Here is a 13,433-nt window from a genome sequence, read left to right on the forward strand (position 1 = left end):
TAAAAAGAATATATTTACTATTATTTATTAATATAAATATATTTATTATTGGGTATGCATTAAATTAATAGGAAACAAAATAATTATTGAATATGTTTTAAAAATTTTTTTTCGTAAATTTAATTTGATACTGTATCTGAAGAAAATGGTTTTAGTATCAAATGTTTATTCAGGCGAATCAATTTGTATGTATAATTTATGCAATATATTTTCATATAATATTCAAAGTGAGATACATATTTTATTTCTAATTAAATTGATTTAATATATAAAATTCAACTCTAATTAAAACATTATTAAGTGTATTAGAGCTAAAATAATTTATGTTAAATATTAAAACAGCTTTATAAAATAGATTATTATTTTTCCTTATTCGCTTCTTCTTAAATTCATTAAAATATGTTTCACATATCATAATATATTAATTATTTGCCTTTCTAATTTATTACAATTTCAATTAATACATTATCTATCAAAATCGATTTCAGAGATTTTCGGAATAACATTCGTGATAGTTTTAGAATCATTGATATCATCTATAAAAGGCTTAGTTATTTAATATAATTTTGTGTATTTTCCATAACTGTCATTCGAATTATAAGGATAATATTTATAATTTTTCAAAGAATTACATTCAATAATAGATACCACTTCCATTAGTAATCTTTTCGCTCATTATGTATACGATTTTATAAAATATCGTATGTACTTATATGCATATGTGTACTTCTTATTTATTTTTTTTATATACAATTTTTATCTTAGAATTTTTCGTTGTATAAGAATTTTAGTTCGCAGAATACCTTCAATATTATTAATATATATTTCAATATTTTTAAAAAAGTTTATGCAAAAATTATCTATTTTATCTAATCTTGAGATGCCTATCGCAATTAAATATCTTCATTTTTTATATTATCTGACTATTCGGTAGAATAATGTTAAAGCAAGCACAGAAAATGAACAAAATTTAATAGAGAATTTAAAAACAACATTTAATGTTCTCAGAAAAATGGATTGGTTTTTTTTTCATTCTTATAAAAAATGTATATATTTGAATACGATTTTTTCTATAATTTATTTTTTTCATAAAATTTAAATATTGATTAAAATGTTCAAAGAAACTTTTTTTAGATGCGCTATAATTAATAAAGCAAAATTATTGAAACCATTACAATTACAATTACTTTACAGTTATTATACAAGAGTAAACATTTTGTAAATTAGATTATAAGTGAAGTAACATTTAATATAATGAACAGCATTTGTTAACTTATGTTTCAAGCTAAATAAAAATTGTAATTGATAACTTATACACAAGAAATTTATATATCATTTAATTCGTGCGATATTGAAGATAAACGAATAATTCATAAATATTTTATAAAAAATAGCGTTAATATTTTTTAATGTCTTTTATGCGTTTATCTTATATTATATCTTAATAATCGAATAAAAAATAGTAAAGACTTTATGAAAAAACGGATCCAAGCATTAATTTAATTGTAAACATAATATTAATATATATAATATATAAAAATTATTTCTAAAATCAATATTATTTAGAAAATTAATATTAAATTAAAAATATCTGAAATTAATAAATTAAATGATTCAAATATATTTAAATATTCAATTGAACTAAAATAAAAACATTAACAAACGAAAAATATCTATACAAAAATCTAAATTAGAAAGCAAAAACATTATATGTACACCTCTCTTTCTCTCGAGACTAGAAAGTAATCATTAACAGCAAAGTTTTGAGCTAACATTCGCCATGATATTGGGATTAATAAATAACTAAGAGATCAAAGAATAAATACTATTTTCTTCTTTCGATTAATAATTTCAAGGACTTATTATAAAAAGGTAACTTGTAAAATAAATCGAAATAAGAAACAAATCATTGAAATTGCCTATCTACTGTTGCACGTTGAACTTTTTTATCTTATAATTTTTTACTTAAAATATATTTTAAATCGTCATTTTCTTTACATTTTTTAGACATTTTAAGCAATCTAATTGTAACTGTACGTTATTATTAAAAAAATAAGAAAAGTATGAAATGTATTTATTTTATTTGAATATAAATAGGAATCGCCAATAAACAAAATTTAGCAAATTATTAAAATACGGTACGTTTGTAATAAATGTTTTTCAAGATGTATTGGCATTATTTGATGATACAGGTATTTAAGTATTGATAAAGTGTTATACTTGATTGTATTGTTAAACTATAATTATTTAAAAATAATAATGTTAAGTAATCATTTAACTCAAAAGATTTACATTTATCGGTAGTATGTTATGCATGCTCATTACAGTAGTTGATAAATGAATCTAAATCAATAATATTTAAAATATTTGAAAAATATTTGAAATTTGAACATCGACCAATATAATTAATAATTTTTTTAATTAAAATAGTATTTGAACTCTATATAAAAACATCAGTTTATTATATTTCACATTTTACACTGAATCATTGTGGAATTATTCTAATGCAATTATTCTAACGGAATTATTTTAATACAATATAGAAAAAAAATGATTTTTTAAATTGATGTAAAAAATATAGATATATTAAAAATATCGAGAATACTTATTTAATATTAAACTTGTGATATTTACATATATATTTATTATTGATAAAAATTTAACATTTATTTAAATAGGTATATAAATTAAAGAAGAGTTTATTAAACCTATTGATATTTATAACAAAATGAAATACAAAATTTCGGAATTGAATCCTTTTGTATAATGTATAATTATGTACAATTTGCATTACATTAAATAACAAATATATTCACTAAAATGTAGTATCGTTTTTTGTTACTAAAAACAAATATTGGTAATCATTGTAATTAAAAAATTATCGATTTTAATCATATATTTGAATATAATATCGAAGAAATAAATTTTATAAAAAGTTTATCACTAAAATTAAGATGAACATATGAAATGACATAAATTATAACATAAGAATTTTTAAATTAATTTACACGAAGGTTATAAATAAATAATTTTTAACTTTATATAAACTTTCGTAAATAAAGTACGTGTAATAATTGCATATAATAATCAAATCATGTATTTATTTGTTTAAAAATTTTTATACTTATTTGTATGTATGTATTTGAAAGGTATGTTTTATTAAACTTTAATGGCAATCTTATTCTTAAAAACAAATTTTTTTCCTAAATTTGTATTACTTATTGTATATATTTTATTAAAATCAGAAGAATTTTATATATATAAATATAAAATTTCCTCAAAAATTCTTTTCAACGAGCTAAATTTATGTAAACCTTTTTTTGAGTTTATGCCCCATATATTTTATAGTACTGCTTTTAACTCTTTGCGTATAACTAATAATCTTGTGTTTCATATATTCTTATTTAATTTTCTTTTCAAATGTAAAAATGAAAAACTAATATGATGCCTCTACTTCAATTGCCGGTCAACTATCAACATATATTCAACTTTTGGTCCTATCCTCAATTCATCGCCTTCGCTGTGTGTGAATTTGTTTGAGCACATTGTAGGTGGCTACTTGGTACAGGGTACGTGTACATTTCACTACAAGCATGTTTTTCAAAGATGGGATATGGGCGCTTTTGTAGATGTTTAGAATAGTGTGTATGCCTATGCTTACAATCGATGATGAATTTCGATTCATGAATGGCTATTACTTGTTAATGGATTGAAAGTATCATCCATATGCAGAGCATGCGAATTCTACACACTTAATTTTTAATTAATGCACTGAAAATAAAGTAAAAAATCGTTGCTTACATTATTTTACTTTAAAAATTATTTTATGTCAGAAAATAGGAGTTCATGCTTGGTACAATTTCATCAAATTTTTAAATATTAAAAAATATAAAGAAAATATATATTTATGCATTAAAAATCTCAGGAAATAAAATTTTAAACTTTGCAAAGATTCATTTATTTTAGTTTAATATAGTATTTTAGTAATTATACTATTATGAATAATAAATGATCAATATATCGACATAAGTAATTTAATAATTGATAATAAATAATATATATTATTAATATAACAATTTTTCTTAAATTAAAAATATATTAATAAATTATAATTTATTAGTTTATTCTTTAATAACATATAGCTAAAAATATAATAAATATGTCTTTATAATTTTAGAATTATTATACATTATCTCTGTTTGAAAATGAAATCATAATTGCATTATACAAATTTTTATTTAATAAAAATCTCAATTAAAAACATAAATTAAATTTTCAACAATCATTAAGAAATATATTAATTTTAATAACATAATTTTATATACAAATTATAAATAACAACCATGGAAAATAATTCCATATTTTGTAGTTTTATTAAAATTTTATTAATTTAATTAGTAATTATATTATTTGGTATTATAAAAAATTAATAAGCATACAAATAAGATTTGTATAAAATCTTTTACATATCTTCCAAATATACTCAAATATATTCAAATTAATTGCAATTATTACAATATACATTTTTATAAATATTTTATAATTAATTTTTCAATTGTATATATATATATTACATACATATTTTACAAATATAATAAAATTGTAAATTTCTTTTATTTAATAAAGACCAATAATAGCCAATTAATAAGTTATTGTGTATAGTTATTGCTCATTTGTAAAGAGTTATATATACTCATTAGTAAAAATTTATATTTCACGCATTTGTTTCTTCTTGTTCTTTTATAGTATAAAATATTAATAATTAATATTTCAGTTTGCCTCGAATTAATTTGATCCTTTTATTTGCACTATTACTAAAGTACCGCGATTAATAAAAAATAGAATAAATATGTAAAGCCGGAAAAATTCTAAAAGCTTCAATTTATTCGCAGTAGTTTAGGATAATGATTTTCTCAGTTCAGCCACTTATGAAAATGTTAAAAATAATTTTTTAATTAATAAGAATAATAAGTATAAGAAATTTCGTACATTGACTTATTTTTATATTTGTATTTATATATAAATTTGTTTTGTTTATGTTCATTATTCAATAAAAAATACTTTTCAAATCATATTAAAAAATTAAGATCTTAATTTGATCATTATATAATAAATTATTTTATACAAATAATATAAAAATATATCATTTTTCAAATTATTAATTTTAAATGAATGAAACTACAAAAAGGTTGTTATTATTTCATTATAATTGAAATTTGTATTCTAGAGTGTTCACTCCAAAAGTTAACTTATTGGTAAATCAATATATACTTGCGTTAAGAATTTTCATGCTTAATAATATATACAAGTATATAATAATATAATATTTAATATAAAACAAATGAAGGAATATTATCCCTTGTTAGTGAATCGTATCTTCAAATTTTATAAATTTATATGGAAAAAAAGAAATGGACTCCGCTAGAGAATTTAATAAATGTTATTAACAATTCTGATCCTGTTGCATTTGAATGCATTATGTATACATTCACAAGTAAGAATGAAGAAAAAAATTATAAATCATTATATTTTTGATATCACAGTAAAAGAATTACATAAAAATATTCTATAACTTTCTTTCAAATACAAAATCAAGGCAACTTTTTTTATATTTTATTCACATAATAATTTGAATACTATATTTTTATAATTATTTTTTGTTATTCATATTCTGTAAATATATAGTATTTATACTAAAATTTGATAATGTGTATATGTTGGAAAAACAAGGACTATGAATAAAAATATTTGTCTTGATCCTTAATCAAGTTTATGAAATTCTTATTGGGAATTTTTTGATATTCAATACGTTGTGATTATTGTAAAACTGCCTATTATATTACTTTTATTTGCCTTTACATATTTCTTTTTTGTAGCAAAGTTTTACAATTCGTTCATAAAAATGAATAAAGTTTGATAATATTTTTGATGATGAAATTTTATGATTCATCTTTTTGTTTTAAGTAGAGTATGTATATGCAAAATATAATAATTTTGTATATATATATAATCGCCTTAAATTTTTATTAAAAGATAACGTTGAGTATAAATTTTAAGTGGCTGAACTACTAAATGTTTACTGATCAACAATCTCCAAAATTGAAGATTAAATTCACTATAATATTACTAAAATAAAGAGTGCCTCATAAATACAAGGAATGTAACATTTTTTTAATAAGAAATAATGAAATAACACTATAAATATTTATTTATACGAGAATCCCATTAATTTACAAAAGATTGTTAAAAAATGTTTCTCAAACTTATTGAAGAATAATACAAAAATAAGATTGTTGAAGTTTAAAGAAATAAGCTATGTCCAACAAATAGTAAATTTATGTATATATAAATAAAAATAAAAATCTATTGTAGGAGGTAATTAAAGCAATGAAATATTGAAAATATTTTATACTATAATAAAGTTTGTCGGAAGATAAAAAATAATAATAACTATTGGGTTATATGTGCTATATGTAAAATTAACTTTTTTTTGTAACGAGTAGATACTAGTTTCTATTCTCAAATATGAATTATAAAGTAATTAGAAATAATAAAATGTTCATTGTGTAAATATATGAAGTATTCATATAAATTCAACAATAGTTAAAAGATTTCTGTCGTAACTCTTGAACGTGTATTATATAGATATTTTAGATTAGAGACATTAGTAAAAATTTTATTTTCACTGTAAAGAAATTTACCATATATAGGTCAATAACATTAGAGGAAAAACAAGTGTTTCATGAATTTTGTGTCAATGATAATAGTGAGAATTTGTTTCATAGGACTCGTCGAATCAAGTACAAATAATTTTAAATTCGATAAGTACGACTTAAAAATTTACAGACAATATCAAATAAAATGAAGTTAATTATAACGGTGAATGCATTTCAAAACAAATGCGGTCATAGTGTAACGAAATTATTATTTATAAACTAAATAATATTATATATTAAGTAATAGATTAAATTAATTAAGTTTTAAATACTAGTTTTATAAGAATTAATAGTTAGAAAATTAATTTAACTAGTAAATTAACAAAATAACAAAATGAAATATTGTAATTAAAAATTGTATACTTAAATAATTTATTTTTATTAGGTAAATATATTTACAAAAAATATATGAGTTTTTTTAATAAAAAGACCGTTGGAAAATTTCACAAAAATTATAACCGTTGGACTTTATCCCGAAATGATAACCGTTGGAATTTTCTCCGAAATTATAGTTGTGTAGTTTTCCCAGAAATTATAACATTCGAGAGATTCTCGGAATCTCGAACAGTAGTTCATTCGACAAAGATCAATTTAATGAAAATGTGTACTGGTAATAGAAAATATGAATATACAATGGCCAGTCGCAGTCGATCTTTGTATAGTTTACACATAATACAGATATATATATATATTATTATTAATTATAATTTTAAAGAAATTACCTAATATAATACAAATTTTTTATCCGAATTTCTGTTTAATTAAAATTTAATGTATGGTGTTCAGGATTGGAGCACTGTCGAAGACCTTTGGCTCTCGAAAATTTAAAATCCTTCTAGCTCTTTAATTTTTGTAAACATTTGATTCCGAGTAGTCTTGAAACTCCAAAACCTTACTTTCGACTGTTCTATAGTATTTATCTGCTCTTCGCATAGCAACGTCGGATGGAATTCTTCAACCTGTTTAATACTTTGTTTTCCCGGAATTCTCGAAACTTCTAAAATTATATTCTCGAACGTCTGCAATTTGGTCTAAACTATCGCGTGGATATATAAAGCAAGCACGCGCTGAGCCTCTCTCTCTCTCTCTCTCTCTCTCTCTCTCTTAGGGAAGATGACATGGCACGGAATAGGGTCTGTCATACGAGGACAGACATGAAACAGTCGCTATCTCTCAGCAGAGCCGCCACGGAATGAACATACCTACAACTTCGTGTGTGTATTCAACAGGCTTGTTGTTATTCAGCCAGTGCGACTGGTCAGTTAGTCAGGCAGTGTTTATTGCCATAAGCAACTCACTGTAATTTAGTCAGTCAGTCAGTTTATCAGTCATTCACGCTATTCAGCCACACTCTTAGCAAAGCCGCTACGTAAGGTACATGCAGCAACTTTATACTAAATAGAGTTTCTAAACAGTGCCTCGAGCATGAAGCACTTACAAGCCTTTCTCAAGGATCCAGTGCCTCGTGCACTTTCTCAAGGAGGAGACCACAATTAAGTGACCACCACGTGGTACTACGCGAAGAAGTATCCAGAGATTTACAATCTCACCCTTTTCCATGTAAACATCCACCGCCAAGCGCACCACGTCAAGAGAATCCGGAGATTTACAACCTCCTACCTCTACATGTTGTGCACGCTAACACCACGAGGCAACAACCCAGAAACGCCAAGATCTCAACGATTCTCAATATCAACTTAGAATCATTATTGTGTAGTTGTAATTTAAACGCAATAAACAGCACGAAAAGAAGATGTATCAAATATTTAATTAAAGCGCTACCCCTCCCTCTTATCCACACTTTTTTCCCACCAGTAAACTGGACTTAGTCTAATTTTAAACATATAAATATATAGAAAACGGGTTGATTTAATCTTGTTTATATTATAATTCCAATATATAAATAAAAATTGAAAATGAAAATAAAAATGAATAATAATATTTAATATTTAAATTATTTCTATTTTTTAAATATAATATTTTATAATTATATTCTCTTAATAAAATTAATTTAACTATTTACGTTGATTGAATAAAATGCTACAAAATATAACAAATATAAATTTACAAATGCAAGAGCTAGGTAATATTGGCAAATAAAACTATATTTAGACATTTAGAAAAACATAAGAATGGAATTCTTAGTTTTGTACAATGATCGTGAATGAGAACCTGCTCATTAACAAAAAAAAAAGGAAAGGAGAACAGAAAACTTAGAAAATTGCGCTTGTCCTTGTATTGTGCACCTTGTTATGATTGATATGTATCAATTAAAAAAACTTGGTTTTCTAGTTGATTGATACTCTGTGTATTAAGAAGTTGTCTATTTAATTGTTTCATCTAGATATACGATACTATTTAATGTTTTTTTAATTTTATTTTTTACCGTGAATGAAATAATTCTCATTTCATACTGGACATCTAAGATGATTGTTCCTTACATTCTTCGTTTTTATTTATGAGCACTGTTATACTACTGTTATACTTTATAATTAAATTACATTTCTTATTAATTCTTATTACACGTACATTAATTTAATATAATTAGATGAGGTATAATAAAATACAATTTTATTTAATAATATTGATATAAATTCAGAGAAAGCTAAAATTTATTTATAAACAATCTTTCTCATTTATAGTGCATGTGTCGCTGTCTGGGATCAGACTAGTAACCTCTCGTTGATGTTGGGTGGAGGTGTCGCTGGCAAGTGCAAAGGCCAATGCAATTAGTCAATTCTACACGCAGTGTTTCTTGGCTTTCTTTTATTAAATACAATAATATCATAAATAGCTAATGGTCATAAAGTTTCTTCAATTGTTTTACGTGCTGAGGAGAGTGTGTGTATTCTCAGTAGTGTGAGGTGCGACTCCTTTACCCTTCCGAGAAGTGCCGCTGTAGTAGTATTATGGGTGAGAATCGCCGCTGTCGCACCGAAGCTTTCTAAAGGAGACCGGGTCGCTGCTGCTTTAGTCGTCGGTGTGATCCGTTAATATATATGTAGTAGTATGATTTCGATAATTTCACTCTCGATTATGTTTTCACTAGCGCTTTATGAGTTTAAGTTTAGTTTAACGGATTCTGATAGTGTGGCGTCACTATTGGATTGTTAGATTGCTTATTGTTTGATTATTACGTACGTGTATCGCTACAGTGAGTGATGACTGTAGTATGAAACTTGAAGATTGAATAGTGAGCCCGTCGTAGTGATTGCGTAATTATTACTGGACAGTGGAGATGCGTGTCAAGTGCTGCTCTTAAATATTCTCGTAGTAGCTTACGACGCCGGAAGCGCACAGGTGTCTGTTGCTATGCCGATCTTTGTTGTGACGTCAGTAGGATATGGGCTTGGAAGGTTCGTCGGCATTACTATTCGGAATTATAACCGTATATTCAAGTTTTCAGCGTAGGAAATTTTCCGAATTTGCTGGCTTGTGTTTATAAACATAACTGTTCGGAAGCTTATACCTCTCCCACTTTTGTATTCCGCTTACAACTGCTCCAATCCGTAACAGTCGCTCATTTCCTATATTTAACACAAGCATCATTAAGGACATCATCGAGCGATATCTACTCATAATTACCATGCAAAACGACGCAATAAAGCAAATTTATATTACTACATCATACTTAATATTAAAAATGTTATTTTTGTTTATATAATGTATATTATCTTATAAAATATCTTGTACACATTGGTATCTTTAGAATTCTTGCATAATATAACATACCTTGTATAATTATAATTATATTGTATGCTTATGTTGTAAAAATAGCATAGTTATTTTTATTTAATATTCTATTCAATTAAAAAATATATAATGAACAGGATAATTGGATCAATAGAATGCAATGAATATTAAAAAAGGAATTTTTTTATTTTTGCTTTATAAATAATTTGTGTAAAAAGTATGATGAAAATTCATTTAATGTAATAATCAAAGTATTTTCTATCAATAAAATGTACTTACTAGAAAGTGCATAAAGTACTTACTAGAAAGTGCATAAAGTACTTACTATCAATCAAATGAAAAAATCAAACTTTTTTAACGTTAAAAACAATGATAAACTCTGATTTTAACTATATTGATCGATATGTTTCTTATTAAATCACATTTTTAAATATATTTTTCCATACAATTTATGTATGAATGAACGTCTGTAATAATAAATATAACTATAGTATATCATCTATGTAAATACAAATAACATATCACAATACATTAGAAATATCTGAAATTTACTTTGTACTCATAGCGCTGACCATAGCATAAACTGTTTATGTATGCATGAATTACAAATTTCGTTTCTTTTAAAGACATATGTCTTTAAAAGAATATGTCCAATATACGTTTATTGTGAAAACTACGTTTATTTCATTCTGAAAAAACGATTAACTTTCCGCATTGATGATATTTGTATTAACTATACATAATTATATGAATAATTTTGAATCAAATACATGAAATTTTGAAAGAAAAAATTGCTCGTTTTTTTTTTTTTTTAATGGAAATTATCTATTTTATCAGTAACTAATGTGATTAATCGGTCATATTGAACATGTAAATTGTTTAGTGATGTCTGTATGAAACTTTGTATTATAATACAAAAAATTACAATACTATGTGCAGTATCTATGTGGATATTTTGCATATTTTTTGGTACGATTATATACTAAATTACTAATACATATGTAGATGAATGATATGAATAAATATTTAAACTATAAAAAAGTTTATGTAAAACTTCTATAAGAATATATTTTATAATTTATTTTATAATTTTGTACATACACTATTATTTTTTTTATATTACATTAAGAATATCACTGCATAAAACAGCCCAAATGCTCATTATTTTCATAAATAACAAATAATCATACGAAATAATAACAATTTATTCTATTATACATTAATATAATTATTCAATAAATTGCAGTGCATTAATAAGTATCGATATTATCAAGTTAACAATAATACAAATTGAGTATATAAGCCAGCATATAATATATTGACTATGTAACTATGGTATGATATATTGTTCATGCTTGTTGTTAAAACGTATTTTAACAATGATAAAGAAATTGTAGAAAAAATTTTATTACAGAGTTTTAAATAGTTTGTTACCTATACCTAATTTAACTATCAAATCATAAATTTTATTTTAAATACATTATTATTAATTTTGCAATTAATTATTTATAATATTAACTGAAGTTTATTAAAACGTTACTTTATGATCGTAAAAAAACTTCATGTAAATTTGTCAGTATTTAGTTAGTATTTACGTGTAATAAAATTTAGGAATTTTATTAATTTTTTTTTATTAGATATGTAATTTTATTAGTTTATTGTTTTATTGTAAACGTAAAGCATTGCTAAAAATATTTTTAGTTCATATTTAAAATAAAAAGTAATGATTATAATAATCACAATCTTTCGTATCATTCAATTACCAATTGAACCAATTCAAATATTATTTATAATGACGAAGAATAATTATTATTATATTCAAAATAATAATTTAAATAACAGGTAAATAGTATATTCATATAAAATAATATCATTAAATTCTTTAATACGGTAATTGTATTTAATTTTTAGGAATAAAATGTTCAATATTTATAATTCTATTAGTATTTGACTATATCTAATTATTTTACACATTATTATTCCTTCTTATTTAAATTCATCTATATATAGTTGTAAATATTAATAAACATATAGTTATATTTTTTTAAATACATTGAAAATTAATATCAAATATAAAGAAAAATTTATATATAAGAAAAATATATAGAAAAATTAAACTATAATTATACTTTCATTTGTGTAATGAGAATTTATTAACCTGAGTTATTAACAGCTGATTATTAATGGAATTCCTGTTCATGTTTTTATATTATTATTATGTTTCCTATATTGTTTTATCTTTATTAATATAGCTCGGTTGATTGCATCCAAAGTTATCATTATAATATTATCATTCCCTTACAAGATATAAAAGCGTATTGAAAATAAATTTCATGATTTCAAAAGTTCATTGGTATTTGGAGTTTATATATCAAAGTAAGATAAGCTATAAAAAATCACAAAATATGAATGACATAGATAATATTTTTGAAAGCACTAAATAATTACAACAGAAATTAGTAAAAAAAAAAAAAACAATTAACTGTACAGTCTACTATTGTTTTATCTCAGTTTAATCCTAATTAATACACCTACCATAGAAACACAAACCATAGTATGAGATAATTTAAAAATAAAATTTGTAAATAATTTTACATTGCATTTTATATAATAGAATAGACAGTAAGCGAATTGTGATAAGTTTGTGAAATTAGTATTTTTAATTTTAATTCTTGAAGAAACTTTTGTTTTGCATAGATTGTGAGATTGTAATTAGATTTTCACGTTATCTCCGTATGCGAGAGCAAGCGTTTGTATCAAGAAAAAATTTTTTGCAACGATTGAAGAAAAAATATGAAAATATGTGTTATATTTTTTTCTTTACAAATTGTAATCTGGGTGAAATAACAATCCTTATTATCTGATACATGGATAATATTTGAATAATGCTTTTAATAAAACAAATCGACGATTTTAAGAATTTAATGAATTCAATTAAAACTTTAAAAGTTAAATCAAGCTTAGTGAACCTTTATTTTATTATTTTATTCACCACATTTTCCATTGATCTTAAATTAATCTCTT

At 23.1% G+C, this 13,433-nt stretch overlaps 1 protein-coding gene across 1 annotated transcript in view; it reads left to right on the plus strand.

The window, feature by feature from the left end:
- Positions 1–13,433, plus strand: part of Prosap (SH3 and multiple ankyrin repeat domains prosap) — an 82,879-nt gene that overhangs the window by 29,345 nt on the left and 40,101 nt on the right. Inside the window, exon 3 of the mRNA XM_011505252.1 lies at positions 3,552–3,569. Coding sequence (XP_011503554.1) covers positions 3,552–3,569 — 18 coding nt within the window. The remainder of the gene's footprint in view (positions 1–3,551; positions 3,570–13,433) is intronic.

This window comes from Ceratosolen solmsi, unplaced genomic scaffold, assembly GCF_000503995.2.
Source record: "Ceratosolen solmsi marchali unplaced genomic scaffold, CerSol_1.0 scaffold5, whole genome shotgun sequence".
Classification (NCBI taxonomy): Eukaryota; Metazoa; Arthropoda; class Insecta; order Hymenoptera; family Agaonidae; genus Ceratosolen; species Ceratosolen solmsi.